The following is a 23,435-nucleotide window of genomic DNA, read 5'->3' as shown; positions in this document are numbered from 1 at the left end:
TCTCCAAAAAAAACATCAGGGACAGATTGATCTTCTGCAGAAAGTATAGTGAATGGACTGCTGAGGACTGAGACAAAGTCATATTGTCAGAAGAAGCCCCTTTCCGATTGTTTGGGGCATCTGGAAAAAGGCTTGTCCGGAGAAGAAAAGGTGAGCGCTACCATCAGTCCTGTGTCATGCCAACAGTAAAGCATCCTGACACCATTCATGTGTGGGGTTGCTTCTCATCCAAGGGAGTGGGCTCACTCACAATTCTGCCCAAAAACACAGCCATGAATAAAGAATGGTACCAAAACACCCTCCAACAGCAACTTCTTCCAACAATCCAACAACAGTTTGGTGAAGAACAATGCATTTTCCAGCACGATGGAGCAACGTGCCATAAGGCAAAAGTGATAACTAAGTGGCTCGGGGACCAGAATGTTGAAATTTTGGGTCCATGGCCTGGAAACTCCCCAGATCTTAATCCCATTGAGAACTTGTGGTCAATCCTCAAGAGGCGGGTGGACAAACAAAAACCCACTAATTCTGACAAACTCCAAGAAGTGATTATGAAAGAATGGGTTGCTATCAGTCAGGATTTGGCCCAGAAGTTGATTGAGAGCATGCCCAGTCGAATTGCAGAGGTCCTGAAAAAGAAGGGCCAACACTGCAAATACTGACTCTTTGCATAAATGTCATGTAATTGTCGATAAAAGCCTTTGAAACGTATTAAGTGCTTGTAATTATATTTCAGTACATCACAGAAACAACTGAAACAAAGGTCTAAAAGCAGTTTAGCAGCAAACTTTTTGAAAACTAATATTTATGTAATTCTCAAAACTTTTGGCCATGACTGTATATTAGCGTCCAAACCAAACTCACAGTAAATTTTTTTAATAAGCTGTTCATGGTCTTCAGGATTGTACACACTGAAGCTTGTGTAAATGTGTAAAAACCCAAACGGTCCTGTAGCAGTTCAAAGTAGTTAAGCAAAAAACTATACACAGTGAATTTAATACTTAAACAGCTCACATCACATTGTGAAATCTGTACTACCTCTTCATAAAAATCACTAAAAGACTGCAGCTGTTGAGAGCAGCTGTTCCAATCATGTGTCTTACAAGGCCAAAGCAACTCGAAACAAAAACAAAATGAAGACGGGTTTTATTTCAAATTCACCATGGAGACTGAAAGCACAGTTAACAGATTATAAATGTTAACAGAATGTTAAGTCACAGCATTACAATAATGTCACAAAGCAGAAAAGAGCGCAGCCGAGTCCCCCAGTTACATCCTTACAGCACAGTGTACAGAGATCAGTGGAAGAAAAATCGAAACATGCAGCATGAACTATTTTACTATTTGTTTGATAAACACAATGCAATAAATGCATCATTAAAAGCTTCATCTTGCATGTTCTATTATTATCTACCATTTAAAATCTGATGAATAATGAGCTTTTTTTGTTGCTCAAAATAGAAAAAAAAAAGTTTTATGCTTCACAAAGTGGACTTTTTTTTTGTCATTAGTGGCATAATTTAAGGGAAGAAAATGAATTAAATTGGATGAGAATCAACGGGTTAGGAAGAATGAATCTGTACAATTTTAACAATTTTCTGGAGAATATCAGCCCAGGACACAGTGTATTGGTCCACAAGGGATATGCTCCAATGAGACTGAACCATACACCAAAAGGGAAGAAATATAAAAGATTTCAGCATGTATACATTAAACTTGCATGCAATTCCAAAAAAAAAAAAAAAAAAAAAAAAAAAAGAGGGAAAAATCTACTGGTAAAATAAAAAAAGTAAAAAAGGAATCATAAAACTACAGTTAAATCTAAGGCACAAGTGCACAGATTTATTGCACTTTTTAAATGAAAATGAATTAATTTGGTGAATGGCTGAATTTATATTTTCAAACACCCCCAGCAAACCCCGAAAAAACAAACAATAAAAAAAATGATTGAATGAAATATATGTTTCTATAAATGACATGGCTCTACCGTTTGGGGCTTTTCTGTCCAACATCTGAACACACAAGGATGCTTTGCTCACAAGGGCTCTCTATGAGCTAGAGACAGAAGAACAGACACAAATGATGCGGATCAGTCTATGGCTTGGATGCAGTGTTTTCCCCAGACTTGTCGTTGTCTTGGTGGTCTGCGCCTCCATCTCCCATGTCTCCCTCTTCAGCATTGCCCTGGAACATGTCGTGGGTCCACTTGGGGCTGCCGCTGCTCTTGCGAATCATGAGGGTGCCCCTGCCGCGTGGGTAATTCCCTCTGCCGCGCCCCCGAGTATCCACCCACTTCATTTCCCCTTCCTTGTCCCGGTCATCATGCTGCAGTTGAATGAGAGAGACGTATATTTAAACTCTCCTAGTGGCCACTATGCAGCTTATACTGTCCCAAAATTGCTTATTTATAGTGACATACGACTCAACCAACCACCAGTTTTTGTTTTGAATGTGTCATTTACGGGGGCACGTGCGTTTCTAAGATCAATGTTAGCACACCTGGAAGTATTTCCGACTCTTGGGGGTGTATTCGGGGTCCCTCTCCTCGTCTGGGGGCCGTGAGGGGCCGCCCATATTGGGAGGATTGTTATTGGTGTTGCTGCCTGGGTAATTTCCCCGGTTCCATCCTCTTCCTCTCATTCTCGGCTGCAAAGGATAATACAAGGAAAAAGCATATAAACTAATAATAGAGGAGAAACACCTGAGATAAAGGAGACCGAATTCAGGACACAAATATAAAAATGGATGGAATGGTGGAAAGAGTAAAAAAAAAAAAACATTTACTTTACAATGTGGAATATCATGGAACATGAATAAACCATCCAAAATTTCACTTAATTTTACCATTTCACTTAATAAAAACGATCGTCATATACCCACTGAAACTGAAAAGTCTTTACTTTCAATCCCAAAACTAACAATTTGAATAAAACAAAATAAAAAAAATAAATATTATAATTATATATAAATGTGTGTGTGTGTGTGTCTGTCTCTTGGACAGAAGAACACACTTCTCAAAGTAATACTATTAATAATAATACAATCCATTTGTAATATCAATTTTCGGTCCATGTTTTAATTTAAACATTAAACCTGAATTGTCAAATTTTCATTATTCCATTTTATAAGATTACAGTTCACATTTATTTAATTGCCACAACAATTGAGAATACATTTGTATTAAATCATGAAACAAAATCCAGAAAAATATATACTTTTCCTTGCTAAAATTTATAATTTATTAAATTATTCAATTAAATAATTTAAAACTTAAACCGTTAAAACAGAATTTGTGAGAAAACCAAACCCTAATAAGCTGCATACCAAGGTTTCTTTGAAGACTTGAAGTTTGACATTAATCCATGATAAATACATCAAGAAACAAATTCCATCTGTATCTCATCAATGATCAATAGGTCAATGTCAAAGAGAATTATAGGATACTTACAACAAATCCCCGATCGTATCCCCCATGACCTCTGTCATATCCTCCTCGGTCGTACCCTCCTCTGCCCCTCTCATAACCCCGGTCCATGTGGCCCTCATAGTCCCGGGGGCCACGATCCATGGGCCCTGGGTAGTCCCTTGACCCCAGACGGGCCTTGTTAAAACTCCCTCCTCCCTCCATGTGCTCCTCCGGATGGTACTCCTTCACTCTGTACACACGAGGGGAGGGAGAGGAGGAGGAAGATGAGGAGGAGGAGGGAGAGCGGTCTCGCTTCTTTTTGCTTTTCCTTTAGAAAAAGGGAGAAGAGTTAAAAAAGGTTAAAGTTAGGTTAAGGTTTTAGGCTGGACTTAAATTCTACATCAGAGTAACTTTGCCATCTGTGGGAGCTGTATGAGAATAAACCCACAATGTAAAACCATCTTTGCACTATTAAGTCAAATAGATTTTGAACAGTGAGCTTCATATTAAGAAAAAACAACCTGTATTTGTACAAAGTTGTAAAAAAATAAATAGACCACATAGGACTGAAATTATCTACAAAATTTAAACTGAGTCTGTACATTTGGCTGAATCAGAATTACAACATTCTAATCATAAAATTACAGGAATTTGAATTATGCAACATTTAAAGACACGACACGAACTACATAGTGTTTTATGAATGAAAGTTTTAGACTGTAAATGAAAACTGTTAAGTTAAATCAACATTCAATCATCAAATCATTATGGTCTAGAAAATGAGCACAAGACTAAAACAACTTGACCCAGACTTTCTTTTTTTTTGAGCACCATTCAAACATTACTGATGAACATACTTTGATTTCTTGTGTTTGGAGGATCTGTCAGGGGAGAGTTCATGGCTGGGTGTGCGTGAGCCAGCTGAACTCTTTCCCCCCTCTCGTTTAGGGTTCTTTTTACGGCGCTCAATATCCAACCGGAGGTCCAATGAATCGCCATCATGCCTTTTACCATGATCCTGTAGAGACACAATAATGTCCAAAATAATTAACACATTTTCTTGAATTATTAAGGTAAGCAACTAAAAATAAGTGATTTCAACTAAATTTCAAGCTTAAAAGGATAGTTCATCCAAACAAGAATTTTAACTCATCATCTTCCTCATGTGTTTTCTTATTTTTCATAAAAGATGATGTTTAGCAGAATTTCTTCTCAGTACCGTATTTTCCGGACTATAAGTCGCACTTTTTTTTTTTTGATAGTTTAGCTGGTCCTGCGACTTATAGTCAGGTGCGACTTATTTATCAAAATTAATTTGACATGAACCAAGAGAAATGAACCAAGAGAAAACATTACCGTCTACAGCCGCGAGAGGGTGCTCTATGCTGCCAGAGGTGCTGCTCAGTGCTCCTGTAGTCTACACTGAGCAGCATAGAGCGCTCTCTCGCGGCTGTAGACGGTAATGTTTTCTCTTGGTTCTTGGTTCTAAATGAATGCGACTTATAGTCCAGTGCGACTTATATAGTTTTTTTCTTCATGACGTATTTTTGGATTGATGCGACTTATACTCAGGTGCGACTTATAGTCCAGTCCGACTTATATATGTTTTTTTCCTCATGACGTATTTTTGGACTGATGCGACTTATACTCAGGTGCGACTTATAGTCCGAAAAATACGGTAATCTGTTTTCCAATCAATGAAAGTTAAGACTGACGATAATTTTGGACTTCTTTCTATTGTTTTCTGTAGCTCGACAGCAGTTATCCTCATTCATTTTCTTTGCACAAAAGCAACATGAGAGATTCTTATTAAAGTTACACAGACTTGAAAATGAGTATCACTTGTGTGTGAACTAACCCTTTAATATGATTTAAATATGAATTTATTATTAATTTAGGATAAAACTAGGCACAAGAAGAAAATACCACACACTGAAATGGCAGATGCGTATGGTAATGAAAATTAACAACCAGCAGAAAAACTATTTGTTGGCAATCTTTAGGAATGACTTCAATTCAATCCTCTTTTTTTTTTTTTAAGTCACCCTCTATGACTTTACAGTGTTGGCTGATGTTGGCCAAGTTTTCATGAAACCAATGAAATGTGCGCAATTTTAAGTACGAATGTGATCACCCACTGAAAATGTGACAGACGGCTATTGAAAGTGAAACTTTGACAAAAAAAAAACCTGAACCAAAACAAAAAACGCACAGTTCTTATGAGAAAGCAGCATGCTCCATGCTTTCCCAATACTGATTAGTACTGAGCCTCACTTTTTTTGGTTTTATAAACACATTTGCGAGGAGATATACTTACTATTGCATTGGTTAGTGGTCCAGTGAAAGGCTTGGACACAGGATCAATTGTCACTTCCTTTTGATTAGCCATTTTGTATGGTCAAGTATGTACCCATGATTAATCATACGACAAACGCTGGAGAATGAGAGCGTAATGCTCAGTAATACAAGACTGAGTGTGGGGTTCTTGTGCATTAGCATTATACATCTCATAGCACATTTCTGCTGTTTCAGCTGGTACACATTTAGGCAGGAATTTCAGATTGGAAAATTCTCTCTGTCACCTTGTAGCCGCTTTCTTCGAAATCCTCAAACAGGTGAGAGTGCTTCTTAAAAGCACTGGGAGACACATCGATTCGCCTGTGGAAGAGAATGCAAAAAAAATAGAGTAAGAGAGGAACAAGGCATCTTATCCATAATAATCCACAAAAGCATTTGGAGATACATGAGTGGAATACGGCCCAGAACACAAATACACCTACCTATGGATCTCAGGACTCTTCTTTGGCTTCATCATTTCCTTCTCTGCAGCTTTTCGTTGGTATAATCCAAATCGCTCATTCAGAGTCAATCCAGATGACTGGAAATGTTGAGCTACATTCAGAAGACAGAAAAACAGGTCATTTCTTGCATGCCACCATTCTTAAATGTTCAAATATGAAGCCAAATTATTTGAAGTTCACCCCCTACCCTCCCAAAAAGTCCTAGGTCTGCATCTTGAAGCACCTCAAAGTACATCGTGGACAATTAAAATGAAGCATTGCACAACCGGTTTAGTCTGGAATTACCTTTAATATGATGTACTATGGTGACTATATGTTGAGCAAATAGCTCTGATGGGCTCCTGCGAAGCTGAGCAGACTGAACATGCTGGAAAATCGAGCGAAACTCCTCATGATCTTTTTTACCAGGGGGCACAAGATCCTGTGACAAACGTCTTTCTTTAGCTAATGCACCTGATGAGCTGAGGGAAAACAGTGAGAGTCATACACGTACCAAATTACATAAAAAAAATGATAATAAATTGAAAACATCTTTACATGTAAATTCAAACACATACCTTTCTCCATCATCAGTGAATGCCTTTATACTAAAATTAAACTTCGGGTCTTTCTTCGCTGAGGATTTGGCTGGAGGAGAGGCCTCTCTTCCAACTGGAAACAGTGGCCTGCCTCTATTCTCCGATACTCTCGATGGTGATGGAGAAGATGGGCTGATCCTGCTTTTTTTCTTTTCCTTCTTCTTGGAGGCCTTCTCTTCTTTTCTAGAAGCATGCTTCCGACTGCGATAAAGTTCCTCGTCCAGTTCCTCCTCAACATCTTCATCCCTTCTTGATGAATCTTTGTTGGACAGATAGATGGAGTCATCCCATTTCCCGAAGCGCTCTTCGGTCAAGTCCCGCATTGTGACAATGGTTTTGTCCTTATACTTGGATTCCTCCTCAGTCTTCCTGTCTTTCATTTCCTGGCGATACTCCTCTTCCTTGGCATCAAGAAACGGAAGTCCTTTGTCAGTCTTTGATCCATCATAGCCGGATTCGGATGCGTCGAAAACCATTCTCAACTTACTGCCACTCTTCTCACTGTCAGCGTCTCCCAAGCTTAAAGTCTCACCCCTGCTATTATCCCTGTCTGATAAGGGCTTTTTCTTTTCTGCCAAAAACCTGAGGTGAACAATCACAAGTTAATCATATTTTCTTACATCAAGGAGCAGATAGTATTAAAAAACATTTACATATTCCAACCAGCATAACCTTTAACAGCAAGATAAGAAAGGTTACTTACAACAAACAACAGTTAAGACATGCGCAAACTTATGGCTCAACTTTTCAGCAATGCAGACACGACTAACCAGGATGGGTTTTTATTCCATACTTACATCATTATAACTTTATCTCCTAAATTATGAGATTGCAAACAACCTCATAGCACAGGTAAACGCCCATTTGTGACATTTGAGTTTGAAATTGGTTTCCATTATAAGCTCTATTCTTCCAAGGATCTTTGTCGCTGTACAAGGACTAAACACATTTGAGAGAATGATGATTGATTAAAAACTGCCTGGAGGACAAAAGAAAGAGGGAAAACATAAAAATCTAACGCAAAAACATACTTTTTGAAAGCGGTAGAGATGGAGGCTGATTTGTCTTCGGTCTTCACCTCTTCCTTTGTGAAGAACCCGAAGCCAGGAGAAGTTGATGTCTTTGTCAGTGAACTTTTACTGGCAGGGCCGATGCTTCGCCACAGTGGTCCACCATTGCCAGAACCTCCAGAAATGGACACTTTGACCTCTGTCTGACCACCAGCAGATGGGGCATTGCGTTTGGGGCTGGTCTCGTATTCAGCTAGGCTTTCCCACTTGCTACTGGATTCCTCTGGGGGGCTTCCTGTATGCTTGGATGACTCTTTGCTGGCTCTCTTGCTCTCCTCTGGTGAACCCCTCTCTTTGTGATCTTTAGAATGGGGTCGTCCACTGCTAGAGTTGCGTCGACGTGGGGACGAGGAGCGGGAGGAAGAGCTGGAGTGCCTGGAACGCACAGAGGATGATCTATCGGAATGGCGTGAGCGGCTTCGGCTTGCTGATCGTTTCCGTGGTGTGTGGGAACGTGAGCGCCCCCTCCTAGGGCTGTGTGAGTGGTCGTATGGCTGCTGCTGGTCTCTATTGCCGTGCCAGTTGTTGGAACGGTAACCATAGTTGTTGCCACCTCTATAATAGTTACCTCGTGGGAAATAGCCACGCCCTCGGCCCCGGTACTGAAAGGGTCTCCGGTAGCCACGGAAACCCCGGTTATACCCACGATTGTTTTGGTAATCTCTGGAAGGATAGTTCCTCTCCCTGCTGTGCGATCGGGATCTTGATCTAGAGCTAAAGGATGAGATGGAAATTCAAAGTACAGAAAGAGGAATACAGGAAGATAAGAGAGAGAAAGAGAAAGATTGCAGTTATGATTCATGACCACTTGCTGGCGCTACAGAATCAATAATCACACAAAAGGCAAATGAGCAATTTCTTCCCTTGACAAAGTGTTAAATTCATTTCCTGTAAATTTTGCAACGGATGCGACTCTTACAACCCTTTTACCACTAACTAAAAGATTACACTGCCTAAAAGCATGTCTTAATCACAAACTTCTGAAACTACAAATATAGAGATTTCACATTAAAAAGAAAATCCAACTTGAATTAATTACCTAAACTTGGTGGTGCATAAAGTTAGACGTATTTAGAGCTTAACTACAAGCTCCATGGTCCAAATTTACCAGACTAAACCAAATATTTGCTAGCATGAAATGTCTTACCGTTTGTGCTTTTTCATTGGAAAACTGATTAAGAATATATTTTACCGAGAAGCATAAGGACATGCTAAGCCACATGCAGTGGAAAGAAGTAGTCAAGACAAAGAAAAGAAAACAGTTTTAGCCTAGTGCACACAGGAGACGTAAAAAAAAAGGGGGTGGGTTGTTAGAAAAGAAGAGAAAGACTTAGAGGAGGAGCAACCATCAGGAAACGATGGTATCTTATTTTAGTGCTATTTTAATATTCATTGACTTTGAGTCAAGGGTAGAACAAAGCACTCAGAGGCAGCTGTTTCTAAACTGCGCTATGACATTATAGCAGTTTAAAATAACCAGATTTTCTGTTTTAAAATGCTATTCCAACTAACACTTTATTGCAAAGGAAGTAGTTGGAATCTGTTCTATCCGTCTACCTGTAGCGACGCTTTCTGGACCTCGAACGGGAATGACTCCTCGAGTGAGACCGTGTGTAGGATCGTGATCTAGACCTGGACCGGGAAGAAGAATTCGGGGGCTTGGACATCTTTATATTCACAGGATCTGAAAAAAGAAAAATCGCATGAACACAAGGCTGTCACACACATACAGGAATACAGAAATGTGGAGAAAAGTCCCCTTAAAATACAAATTAAACCTTTATGAAAAAAAGGCTAGCTAAAAAACATGCAAGTTGCATGTTTGTCATTCACCAACAGATTCACCAATATTTATTTTTATGTTTAAATGTACTGTTCACACAAATAAATATTTTGTCATAATATACTCACCCTTATGCTGTTCCTAACCTGCATGAATTTCTGTCTTCTGTAGAACAAAGAAATTCTCACAGGTTTAGAACAACATGAGGGTGAGTAAAAGATGACAAAATATTAATTTTGGGGTGAACTACCTCTTTACGTGACCAATAACGGATATGAAGAATTGGATTGGGCAAAAAAAAAATCAATTTTTCGATTAATTTTTTTTTTTTTTAAATGACGTCGATTCGATATCGATTCTCAAAAGCCGTGAATCGATCTTTTCCGATATTTATTTCAGTAAAAATTTAAAAGAAGATTTGAAAAAATTTGGATCTTTTCATTAGTCTCCTCCACTAGATGTCACACTCTTATTTACCTTGCACAATGTCACAACAGAAAGCCTGTCACTCATTCAATGCTTGTCATGACGGAGATACTGTTGACAAGAACAAAGCGTGATTTGCAATGCTCAGGTAAAATTCTATAGTAATACTACAAATCTGTGGAAGCATTTAACATTGTGTGTAAAGGCGCCATATTTTCCGCAGTGAATTAATGAATAAATGGCGGATGGTGCAAAGTGCTGTTTTGTTTACACAAGCGCAGAGGACGCTCGCAGTAGCCTGTCGTCTCCCTATGATGATATGAATACACTAATTTCATCCCCAGCTACTCTGAGAGTCACTTCATTAGGATTTTATTGTTAATTTGACAAAACTACCATCATATCACATACACAGCACCTGCAAGTTCCTCATGGCAAACAGTCAAAATAAAAGTTTATTTAAATGTGAAGAAACTGTCAAAAAATGTGTTACTATTTAGCAGTCTTAAGACTCAATGTAACAATGCTACTACAAATAAATATTAATAATAATTTATTTTTAAAGGAATAATCACATTTGTTTTCTTTTTAACAGCAAACCTCTGTTACCAAAAAATAAGACTTTTCATTTGATCAGGATAAACGGAATTGTTTTATGCCTTCCTCTGAATACCAGAAATTAAAAAGAAAATGTTATATGGCCCTATTATTGTTTAAAAAAGGACACTATACAAAAAAAGGCTTAAAGTACAGGCCTTAATTTCTGTAAACTGCTGTTTACTGTTCATTTTTTAGAAATTTCAATAGAATTTGTATAAAAACTATATTCACTGAAATTATATTAAAAAAAAATTACATAAAAAAATTGAGAATCGAATCGAGAGCATATGAATCGAAATCGAATCGGGACATCTGAATCAATACCCAATCTTAACGAAGAACCAACCAACTTTTAATTGCCGTTTTGCTACTACTTGTTTTTGTTTTGCTGATTTTTCCCCCAGCTTGTGAAACTGTTGCTGGTCAAAAATAAGCAGCCTCAACGTGAATTTGCAGTGGTGTAAAACACATTTCTTAAAAAAAAAAAAAGAAATAAAGAAATAAATAAAATGTCATATTTAATTAAGTCTTTTATAAAATCTTTTTATATAATATGAATATATAATATTTTTATGAGAATCTGTCCTGTCCTTTATATTTAAAGAAAAATAAGACTTTAATGACATTATAGTAATCTGTATTGCTCTAAATGGTTGCACTTTGTTTACATGTTTGTTTTGGGCATAATCTACATTTTAAATGTTTTACAACATAGTAGCTACTATTTATAGATTACTGTTATCCCTCCAATAAACTACAGCAGTACTGATCACGGTCTCCTGAACTAACTCCTCCAAACGGTAACTGATGCAACTCCAATACATTATTTTTTCTTGAAGCATATGTGCTTGGTTTCCTACCTGATAACCAAGGTTTTTACCTTGACCCACTATGGATGAATTTGGTATACAGTGTTGACCAGATAAATCAAACATTAACAGAAAACAACTCTGAAGTTATGCAACATGACAACACACACACAAAAAAAACTGACCCAATGGGCCAGAAAGCAAAGGGTGAAACATTTTCAGATTCATAAACATGCAAAACCATCACACTTCCTTATAACATTGTGCATATTTTGCAGAAGTCCTTTGCAATAACCAAATGACGCATTCAGACACTTTATTTGTAATATATACAATAGACTCTTGTTTTCATTTCTGAAGAATATATATCTCAAATTCGGAATTGCTTACACTGGCTGGTTAACTATTGAGATTTTAACAACTCCAGATCCTTCTTTTCCAGTGCATTGCATTTATCTAGTAACATTAGATGCCCATGTTAATTGATATGAAGTATTTTTCAGTGTGGGATAGAGATCAGGGTGTGTCATATAGCAGGAAAGACTTGTATACATAATGTCTATGCACTTGGCAGTCAAATCAGGAACAGGAACAACTGCAAAGCAATTTTCACCCAGTCATTTGGGGTAAGAAACAGTCCGACCCAACCGGTTCAGCTGGTTTCTAATCTATTCAGGAAATACTAGGGGGGAAATGTGCATTGATCAATTTATCAGTACAGAGGACACTCAGTGACGGTGTCTCAAATCCTAGTGAGCTGTCTGTGGACGGCATTTTAGATGAGAAGTTCAATAGCCAATTTACTAGGTTTTGAGACACAAAATACCGTCTAGGTATTGTTTTGCTGTCTAGATAAGCAGCTCACTAGACTGAAACAATATTCTTGAGATGGTAAACTCAATGCAAAAGCCAAGAAACAGCCATTTTATGACATTCAAAAACACGTTCGTTTTTACTGCTTTCATGGTAAGGGTGGAAATACAATAGTCGCATTACAACTGTGACTTCGATTTGATCTACAGTCATTCGCATTCAGGATTGTTTTATAGTTACAACTAACTATATTATAAATAATATTTATCCACCTTAATGAGGTCAGAATAAGACATACAAATCTGGCTGAGCAATTATATTGCTATTTACAAATAAAATGACAAATTAATTATTATGCTACCAAAATACACAATGTTATCGGAAATCCAAATAAATTGCTGCCTTTAGCCACTATGCTAACACTAGCCTCGTTAGCTCATTTGAAACGACTTGTAACGCTTAGAAGCGGACACAGAGACAACAAAATAACACGAAAGAACATTTAGGGGGAGACACCAACAGAAAACAACATTAAAATGTTCGAATGTGTAAAAAATAAATAGACTCACCGGAGGAGCTAGTCAGATTTGATTAGCACGCGCTCACTTAGGCGCTGCGCACACGCGACGGAGTAATAGCGTGTATTATACGCCAAACGCTGATCGATATACGTCTGATTTTAATTATACTGATCTATTTCGCACATATAACTTGTATGAGTTCAGTTATGTAAGGTTTCTGAGTAATGAAACCGAGAAGTGGCCATTTGGGGGCCTCAGGAAACGCAATATGCTTTCGAAGTAGTTCAGACCCAGAAGCTTCCTGATCAACACATGCGCGCACGCAGAGCGTTAAATACACCCCCTTACTGCTATTCTTCTTCTCGCTGTTTTCTTGTTCTCTTGAATGTTAAGGAACCAAAACTATTAATGTTTATTTTCAACTTCAAAGCTGACTTATATATACACTAAACCCATTCCCCAGTCCCTTTAGAATTACTTACATTTGAATATAAACACATTTTTTCTCCCCTTTCATTAATTTTCAACAATGTGCTGAATGTTAATACAATATGTGGCCATTTTTATTTCTAAGCTCTGCTGCAACATCTACACATGGTAAAACAGATGCAGCGCCTCCATTTCAGACACCTGTTGAAAGCAGTGTACGAATTGTGTCAAAGCTCTTGGGCCCCCCCCCATCCCACCCAAAAAAACAACAACAAAACAACAACAAAACAAAAAACTAATAATTTATATTTGTATTTATTTATTTCATATAATAATATAATTTCATTTACTTTACTTGTGAATTTAATTTACTTTGTGTGTTTCAGAACATGTTTTTGCAGCTGAGCATTTACTATATGTAAAATTAAATAAAAATCTATATACTTTGAACAGTGCACATATATGCATTTTATTTCATTAAAAAAAAAAGTTTATCTTGAATGTAGTTACATAACCCTTTCATATTTTCTAGCGGAAGTTGTCATAGTTGGGAAAACTTCTATAGTGGTGAATGAGAGACTACATTAAATATATGTTTAATCACAGTAGTGTTTCTACAAGAGGGTAAAAAATAGAACGAATTTGATACGATTACGATGCTGATGACCATTAATCAATTTCGATCTCTTGATTCACTATCAATTCACATAAATAGGACTACTGTACTTACTTTTCTTGGGTTAAATGCAGTATTTTCTTGCATTAATATGCCTCTTTGCATTGAATTTAAAACCCTTTTCTCCATTTAACCTTAAATACTACACTAATTGTATTAGGCTATACATAATAACGGAAAATAGGATACAATTCATAACAAAAACGGTTGATCTGCATGTTTGTCTTCGGCGTAATAATCAATGCATGTGTGTCTCATGCACAATTTGTGAGAGTTAGCAACCCTGCTTTGTCATCGTTGACACAAAAAAGCCTTCACCTGATGAACATGTTCAGTAATAATGTCCTTAATTAAATTAACTGTTTTTGAGCAGTTAGGCCCTGTGTCAACCAAAGCGTTTTTAGGCAGCTGAAAACGCCCACCTGTGAGCGCTTGAGAACGCTTTTTGTGGGCTGCGTTTTTTTTCAGTTGAGACCCGTGATCTATATATGATATCTATATTATAGATCAGTGGTTAAGACGCGTTGGTTGCTATGATACAGAATAACCACTAAATTGTTACTTGTATCTGATTTGGTAAATAATTTTTTTTTTCTGACTTAAATGCTCTGGATGCTCAGAAACCAGCAATATTAATTTATATTCCATTTTTCTCGTTGTTGCGCTTGTTGACACGTTGTTGTAACAAATAACAGTTGTGACAGTTGATTGGTGTGTAATTTGGCCCGCCCCTACTGCACTCTGATTGGTCAGCTGACTAGAAAGTGACAATGTTGAGCGCAGCGTTTTATCCAAAGTTGAATATTCTTCAACTCTCGGCGCGATAAAATAAAGCCCAATGCTCAGCGCTCAGCGCGAATAAGACGCTCAGCGCCTGGCACGCTCATGGCGTTTTAAAAAACGCGGCACTCCCTTTGAGAACAACTGAAAAAATACGCTAGCTGCAGGGAAAAACGCTTTGGTGGACAAGCGGCCTTAAGGTTACTAGATTAAAAAATATTTTTCATTCAGAATGGGTGCAATGCTAGCTTTTTTCTCAGAATTACATTAGATGGCTAATTTACAACTAACAATCCGATAGTGAGCTAGCGTCATAAAATAAAAAAAACAACTATTGACAGACCAAGATTATAATAAAAGTGACTGTCCGATTCTAAGATAAACACTTATTCAGTAGCAGTAAATTAGGTGTACCAAACAATCATAAAACAAATAAATATTATCTTACCGTCATCGTGAGGTAAAATAATAATGAAGGATCACTCTGTCGGCCAATCACACAGCGACGTCGCTCGCGCCCGCAGTCTGTAAATTCCTTCAGAAAGCAGTGTGTGGCGCACTTGAGCGTATTTTCAGAAGCACATCTAATTTGAAGTAGCTTTTTATGGGAGCGGCAGCGCAATGCTTTGATAAAAAATAGATAAGGCTATGTCAAATATTGTTTCTATTTTTATATTTAATGAAAAACCAGGGGACCCCCCAGGGTCATTTTTTGGGCCTTATGGGGGGTCCCTTGATGCTTATGGGGGGTCCCGGACCCCCCCAGCCCCGCCTCAATTCGAACACTGGTTGAAAGCGTCTCAGAGTGACAGCTGTAATCACAGAGAAATCTGTCCAACACCAGGCACTATTACACATACAGAGGAAACACTACAGAGAGACAGTCTGCATAAACCAGTCTCTCTCAGATATGTCTGCAAAATACTACTGTTACAGATGCTTGTCTGGACCTATTGGCCTTTTTTTTTTAGTATAGTCTCGGTGCACATGGTGTTACATTATAAGGCACTGACAATTATTTCTAATAAAAATTATCTTATTAAAAGACAGAGATAAACTGGCTGGTATTAAGAGTGCTGGCAGCTGCTAATGCAAAAAAGAAAACAACAGGGCCAGAAAAAGATTCTGGTGCAGATCTGCAATCTGTACATCAGAACTAAATCACCAATCATATCTTTGAAATAACTGGTTCCAGTTTAAAGTGCCGGCTATTAGAACAGAGGTTGGAAAGCTAAGCCTGTTCTATTATGGCCCCTGGTCCTGGAATGAAGTGCAGAATAAACTTAAACTACAATCCTTCATCTCTTTAGGTGATTTTAAACATAGAATAAAAGAATTGTTCATTGCTAAGTGCAGATGTTTTGATAATCCCACTTCCACTTAAATTTATTATTAATATGATTTTATTAATGTTGTTTCCGTGAACAGTATTATATAGGGTATTAGGTAATACCAAATAGTTTATGCTGCTGTATTCTTTGTTGTATTGATTGATGATGTTGGTTTTGTCTGTGGTTTGTTATCTGTTTAATCCTGCTATCTGACCCTGTCTTGACTAGGTCTCACTTGTAAAAGAGGTTTTAACCTCAATGTGACTTTCCTAGTTAAATAAAGGTTAATAATAATAATAATAATAATAATAAGTAATTATTACACACACACACACACACACACACACATCTATCTATCTATCTATCTATCTATCTATCTATCTATCTATCTATCTATCTATCTATCTATCTATCTATCTATCTATCTATCTATCTATATATATATATATAAATATATATATATATATATATATTTATATATATATATATATATATATATATATATATATATATATATATATATATATATATATATATATATATATATATATATATATGTGTGTGTGTGTGTATAGATACACACAGACACACACCCACACATAAGCACAAACATCAAAAGTTAAAAAGGTAAAAAAATAAAAGTTCTGTAATATTATCAGTATGTATCATATTCTAAATGGCACAATCCAAACTGAATGAAAGCACAGCATGACTCTTGCAATCCTGTCTGTCACATTGGCAAACTGTTTGCATTCCCAAACCGATCTGGAGGTGGTGGTGGAGGCAGGGGGGGGCAGTTTAATGTTAACATTGAGGCAGTGTAATGTTAGCTTAATTCATGTCCAGTTAAGACTTTATTGCTGATGAAGATTAAAATAGATGAAAAGTTATTTTGCATCTGATCTGCCTGGATACACATACATAAACACATGCAAAACACTGAGCTAGAGAAAGAAAGAAAAGTAGCTTTTGCATCACAACCAAATTCAATATGAGCTCATGCCATGCTATTTTTTAATAGATTAACAACTGTTCGGTAGAAATTATTTTTCAATTCAAAAATCAAGGGTGTGCTGTTTCAGTATCTTTATACATAATATCTTTTAAAGGCATGTTTTCTTTTCCGTTTTTTTAATTTATTTTTTGGCCATGCATTTGGTCTTGATATTGATGAAAGAGGCATGTTTGCCATTGTGGGTTTGAGAACAAAATGATGTTAAATCTGTCCATTTCTCAGCCTTTACAGTTTTAGTGATGCCACAAGTGTGCACAAATAGTTGGACCTCAAAAATGATCACATTAAATCCCTCTCAAAACCATTCCGAAACATGCACAGGAGAAATATGAGAAAAGCAGGAAAAAGGCATGCCTACTGTAAATAAAATAAATTCAGCATTCAACAAACAACAACACAATTCGACAAATTCGACAACACAAATAACTTCCTGTGTTAAAGTGATAGAGTTACAACCTAGGCCATGTCTCTTCTCAGTGAATTCAGTTTTTACACAGATCTAGCTATGTGAAAACAACTTCAGACGACTTCTGTCACTTCAGATTAGATCTACTCCACCCCTAGTCATTGCTAAAAACTCACTTCTTTTAATGGCTTTCAATGTTCACTACATTTTGTAGTATACTGCTAGCATTCAGGTAGCAATGGCCAGGTGCTGCTGTGTAAATGGTGCTATATAAAAAAATAAATTGAATTCCTAATGACACACAGTAAACTGGAAACAAATAATCTCTATTAAAACATACAAGATTTGATTCATGTTTTTTCAAAGTTGTAAAAAGTCCATTCTAAAACCCCAAGGAGGAGCTGTCACAAGGTGACGATCTTTAGGGGCGGAACCAAAATTCGGGAAGTTTGGTTCCGCCCGGAAGTGTTTCCGCCCGGACCGGAAAAACAGAACACCGGAACTTCCGGTAGCGCCGTAAGAAGGAAAATCAGGGAATTCGATGCACCTGTGCCTAGTTAGGGACAGCGGTTGGTGATTGGAGGATACGCTGGACAAGGCAGTACTTAAGGCCAAGTTATTTTACAGTCTGGGAAGCTCTCTTTGGTGTGTGTGAAGCACTGGGTTGTGCCCGTCTTGGTACGCTGCTGGTAGCTGTCTAACTCTCTCTCTCCCTCAGGCTGGAATTGTATGATTGTGAAGACATCGCGAACCTTAAAGGTTGAGAAGTGAACAGATTATACGGCGAACTGAGACGACGTGAAAAAGGGGATTGGAAGTGGCATTGATGTGAGTACTAAGAGCCAGTCGAAAGTGCCCTGTATATTGACCTGGCGTTGTGTAGATCTCTCCAGGAGGAGGAGGGTGGCCCTACCCCTAATATAGTGTGGTGGGAGAGCCGAAGGAATACTTATTGAAGTAGTCGCAACGACGACATCACTAGCTAGGCCGCATATTCCATCGCCAGATCCGAACCAAGCGAAGTGAAGGAAGACGGGTGTCCTTTCCGTACACTGAGTGTGGTGGGTGAGTCTTCGTGCTGTGAAAACCTATAATTTTGACGTGGTGTTGTATATTGCTGTGGGCTGCTGTGTATTGCCGTGTGTCCTGTCAGATAAACCCCCGCCTTCACGCACTTCGGCGTGGGAGGACAAGGAGATTGCTGGTCCTGGCCTAGTTCAGTACAGTATATGTTGTGAGCGTGCTTCAGATCTCCGGAGATAGCACGGTACGCTGTGTCCAGCCCAGAGGTGAAAGCCATCCAAAGCAGAGTAACTGTGTTTTGTGTCTAAGTTGATACCTGTGGAGAGGAAAGGAAAGAGAGTGAGTAACACAAGGAGAAACAGAGGAAACCTGTACTTACAGTGCGCTGTGTTCAGCCCAGAGGTGAGAGCCATTCAAAGCAAACTAACGGTGCTATTGTGCCCAAGTTGATATCTGTGGAGAGAAAAGGAGAGAGAGGGAATAACACGAGGAGGAATAGAGCGAACCCTGTACTTACAGTACGCTGTGTCCAGCCCAGAGGTGAGAGCCATTCAAAGCAAACTAACTGTGCTATTGTGCCCAAGTTGATACCTGTGGAGAGAAAAGGAGAGAGAGTGAATAACACGAGGAGGAATAGAGCGAACCCTGTACTTACAGTACGCTGTGTCCAGCCCAGAGGTGAGAGCCATTCAAAGCAAACTAACTGTGCTATTGTGCCCAAGTTGATACCTGTGGAGAGGAAAGGAGAGAGAGAGTGAATAACACGAGGAGGAATAGAGCGAACCCTGTACTTACAGTACGCTGTGTCCAGCCCAGAGGTGAGAGCCATTCAAAGCAAACTAACTGTGCTATTGTGCCCAAGTTGATACCTGTGGAGAGAAAAGGAGAGAGAGTGGGTAACACGAGGAGAGACTGAGGGAACCTGTACTTACGCCGCTGCCTGTGGAGAAAGAGAAAGCGAGTGAGCACCCAAGGAACGAACTGTGTGAACCAGTACTTACTGTGAGCTGTAATCAGCGAAGAGGTGAGAGCAAAACCAAGCTGAACTAACTGTGCCTGTGTGTCCCAGCCGCTGCCTGTGGAGAAAGAGAAAGCGAGTGAGCACCCAAGGAACGAACTGTGTGAACCAGTACTTACTGTGAGCTGTAATCAGCGAAGAGGTGAGAGCAAAACCAAGCTGAACTAACTGTGCCTGTGTGTCCCAGCCGTTGCCTGTGGAGAAAGAGAAAGAGCGTGAGCACCCAAGGAACGAACTGGGTGAATCAGTACTTACTGTGAGCTGTAATCAGCGAAGAGCTGTTGCCTGTGGAGGAAGAGAAAGAGAGTGGGCACCTCGAGAACGAACTGAGTGAACCAGTACTTACCGTGAGCTGTATTCAGCGAAGAGGAGGAAGAAGGAGGGCGCTACGGATACCTAAGACTCAGGCCGGGGCCCGAGCCCCACGCCCCGGATCCCCGTGGCCCCCTTGCTCCCTGACCTCTTCCCGGCCATAGCCCATCTGGAGGGCCGAGTCAGAGTTTAGTTTTAATTGCCCTTTCCCTATTCCCTAAGCTATTTTTAAATATTTAAATAAAGATTGTTTTATCACTTACTTGTTCTCGTGTTGCTTGGCCATTGGGTCGGGTTTGGGGACCTCCTCGAGGTGGAAGTTGAGAAGGGGTGTGGCTTAGTTAAAGCATAGCCAGCCCCTGGGTGTGACAGATTTGGCGTAGTCGGCAGGATTTCCACCTCGAGTTGAGTAACCAAGGTCGTCCAATGACCGACAACGCGGGGCTTTCAGCCCAACCCCGTGCCATGCCCGTTTTTATGGGGAGCCCCTGGATTCAAAAATATGGGGGGACAGAATCCGAGGTACGATTGTCTGAATGGAAGGCTCAACTAGAGTACTTGGCCGACCTACAGGGCCTTAGTGCAGCCCAGCGGCTTCAATTTGTGTTAAACTCCCTGGATGGAGAAGCGCGGCGAGAGGTGCATGCCGCCCCCGAAGCCGTTAGAGCCAACGCCCAAACCGTGTTCCAGTTCCTCACTGAACAGTATGGTGACCACACCCCCGTAGCTGTCCTTCGCTCCCAGTTCTTCAATTGTAAGCAGGGCCCCCGCCAACCGATTAGAGCTTTCGCCCTGAGGTTGCGAGAGCAATTCGCCCGACTACAGACCCGTCGGGACCACGGGTTGGGAGATGGAGAGACTCTATTGCGGGACCAGTTTCTTCTGGGGTTGAAGGAGGGTCCGGTGAGACAGAGCCTACGTATCCAGTTTCGAAGGGACCCGGGTCTTACGTTCGAAGATCTGAAGAAAGAGGCACTGGCCCTGGAAGGTGATGAGACTGAGGTGAGTGGTTCCCCAGTGTGTGCGGTTGTCAGTGAAGTAGCACCAGCACAACCCGGAGGCCCTGACTGGAAGCAAGCACTGAAGGCTGAACTTTTGAAAGATGTCCGCGATCAGATGTCTGAACTGTCTAAAGCCCTCGTAGGAGAATTGCGCCAAGGACGGGCGCGGGAGGAACCACGGCCGGCGCCCCGAGACCGAGTGTACTCAGAGGGAGGCCGAGAGCCGTTCAGGCGCCCGAACCATTTTAACCGGCCCCGTTTCGAATGGGACGAGCAAGGGCGACCCATCTGCAACCGCTGTGGCAAACCAGGTCACTATAGCCGCCAGTGTGGGCCCCGCAGGGCGTCAGAAGGGGGTTTTTAGGTCGGCCGGCCACTGTGGGTCGTGTGGCCGGGACCCCTCGAGAAGACCCTGGAAGAGGATATGGCTCTAGGAGCCAGATGATTGGGCGTAGCCCCGTGGCGAAGGTGAGAGTGTGCGGCAAGGAGATTCAATGCCTGGTAGACACAGGCTCCCAAGTGACGTTGTTTGCTGAGAGTTTATCCGAAGAAGTGTTTGGGAAACAAGGGGCACCAGGGGCGGAGGCCCCCTGGCTTACTCTGAAGGGCGCAAACGGCCTCGACATCCCATATATTGGCTACCGATTGACGGACCTAGAGGTTCACGGAGTGATGGTCCCCCAGAAAGGTGTGATTATCGTGCAAGACCATTGTCTGGGTGCACATCGAGCCCTGTTGGGCATGAATGTCCTCGCTGATTGCTGGGAAGAGCTATTTCGGGCTAGGCCCGTATCGAAGATACCACCTGCAGAGAGGCCCAAGTGGGAGTGTGTGGTAGCTGACTGTCGAAGGGTGCAAATGAGCCAAGTCCGCAGGGAACAGGAAGAGGTAGGAAGAGTGATGTGTCGTTTTGCTTTGTCTGTCCCCGCAAAAAGTGAGGCTGTTGTGTGGGCGCGAGTACCGCCCCGAAGAGCGGGCCCAGAAGAGTGGGTGCTGGTGGAGCCCCATGTGGATTGTCCACAAGTGGAAGTGGCACGAGGACTATCGACGGTCCGGCGGGGGAGAGTCCCCGTGAGGATACGGAATGTACATCCATACGCGGTGCAACTACATCGGCACCAACGATTAGCCCGTCTGACAACGGTTACATCCCACCAAGTAAGGGAAGAGAGGGATATTAGTTTTCGTCAGGTGTGCCCCACTGTCATCGAGGTGGCCCTGACACAAGTAGACACCCCATGGGGTGGTATGGAGAGGAGTGTGCCGAGCCACCTGGCGGGTGAGTCGTTACAAGGGGAGGATTTAGAGCAGGCACAGACACAGAAGTTACAGGCCCTCCTTCGGAGATGGCAGCATGTGTTCGCCACCCACGATGAAGACTACGGATGCACCCAGGTGGTACAACATCATATACCTACCGGGGATGCAGGGCCCAGCCGGGAGAGGTATCGCCCAATTCCGCCCACTTTGTATACCGAGGTACGTACACTCCTGCAAGGCATGCTGAAGCAAGGAGTTGTTAGGGAAAGCAGCAGCCCGTGGGCGGCCCCCATAGTGCTGGTGCAAAAGAAGACGGGGGCTTGGAGATTCTGCGTGGACTACCGTAAGCTGAACCTCGTGACTAAGAAAGACGCTTTCCCTTTGCCACGGATCGAAGATTCGCTTGCCAGCCTCACGCAGTCGGCATGGTACTCTACCCTAGATTTGGCCAGTGGCTACTGGCAGGTGCAGGTGGCCGAAGCAGACCGGGAGAAGACTGCCTTTACAACCCCGTTTGGACTATTTGAATGGGACCGGATGCCTTTCGGGCTCTGTAACGCTCCGGCCACCTTCCAGCGGCTGATGCAGCGGTGCTTGGGAGGTCAGTTAATGGAGTCAGTATTAGTTTACCTGGATGATGTGATTGTCTACTCCCCAGATTTTGATTCACACCTGAGGCACCTCGAGGAAGTCTTTCGGGCCATGGAGAAGTACGGATTGAAACTACAGCCCAATAAGTGTCACTTACTACGGAGAGAAGTCAACTTTCTGGGCCACGTGGTCAGTGCGGCTGGAGTGTCCGTAGATCCTGGAAAGGTATCGGCCGTGAAGGACTGGAAGGCCCCGAGGACAGTGAGGCAAGTGCGATCCTTTTTAGGATTTGTGGGATACTATAGGCGTTTCATAAAGGACTTTTCAAAAATTGCTAAACCCCTTAATCAGTTGCTGGTTGGCACAGGTCGTAACCGGGGCCGGGGGTCGCCCAACGTAGACTGGGATGCAAATTGTGAGTCGGCGTTCCAGACATTGAAGCAGGAGCTGCTACAGGCCCCTATCTTGGCATACGCAGATTTCACAAAACCATTCCTTTTGTATACAGATGCCAGCAATCTCGGGCTGGGAGCGGTGTTGGCTCAACGGCAGGACGGAGTTGAGAGGGTCATCGCGTACGCCAGCCGGAGCCTCCACCCAGCCGAGAGGAACGATGCGAACTATAGTTCTTTCAAATTGGAGCTGCTGGCGTTGAAGTGGGCCCTAAGTGAGAAATTTAAAGACTACCTCTGGGGTGCCAAGGTGACGATCATTACAGACAATAACCCATTAGTACACTTACAGACGGCGAAGCTGGGAGCCGTGGAGCAGCGGTGGGTGGCCCAA

The 23,435-nt window shown here is 41.1% G+C and overlaps 1 protein-coding gene across 1 annotated transcript; it reads right to left on the bottom strand.

Moving 5' to 3' along the window:
• Nucleotides 1-1,124: 1,124 nt before the first annotated feature.
• LOC132103996 (thyroid hormone receptor-associated protein 3-like) lies at nt 1,125-13,127 on the bottom strand. The gene is made up of 11 exons (XM_059509131.1): nt 12,856-13,127; nt 9,413-9,539; nt 7,817-8,569; nt 6,765-7,367; nt 6,493-6,668; nt 6,187-6,298; nt 5,989-6,064; nt 4,264-4,424; nt 3,449-3,734; nt 2,500-2,646; nt 1,125-2,325 (listed from the first exon to the last, which is right to left on the bottom strand). Exons 2-11 carry the CDS (start codon nt 9,520-9,522, stop codon nt 2,095-2,097), a joined length of 2,655 nt encoding a protein of 884 aa, XP_059365114.1. The 5' UTR covers nt 9,523-9,539; nt 12,856-13,127; the 3' UTR covers nt 1,125-2,094.
• Between the last annotated feature and the right edge of the window lie 10,308 nt (nt 13,128-23,435).

This window comes from Carassius carassius, chromosome 25 (assembly GCF_963082965.1).
Source record: "Carassius carassius chromosome 25, fCarCar2.1, whole genome shotgun sequence".
In the NCBI taxonomy this organism is placed as follows: Eukaryota; Metazoa; Chordata; class Actinopteri; order Cypriniformes; family Cyprinidae; genus Carassius; species Carassius carassius.
This window is presented reverse-complemented; position numbering and strand designations above follow the sequence as displayed.

Coding starts and splice junctions, on each gene's coding strand:
- LOC132103996 (XM_059509131.1), bottom strand. CDS start 9,522: ATGTCCAAGCCCCCGAATTCTTCTTCCCGGTCCAGGTCTAGATCACGA. Junction 4,425..5,988: donor TCGAAGAAAGCGGCTACAAG/GTGACAGAGAGA, acceptor GTGTCTCTACAG/GATCATGGTAAAAGGCATGA. Junction 3,735..4,263: donor TCCAAACACAAGAAATCAAA/GTATGTTCATCA, acceptor CTTTTTCTAAAG/GAAAAGCAAAAAGAAGCGAG.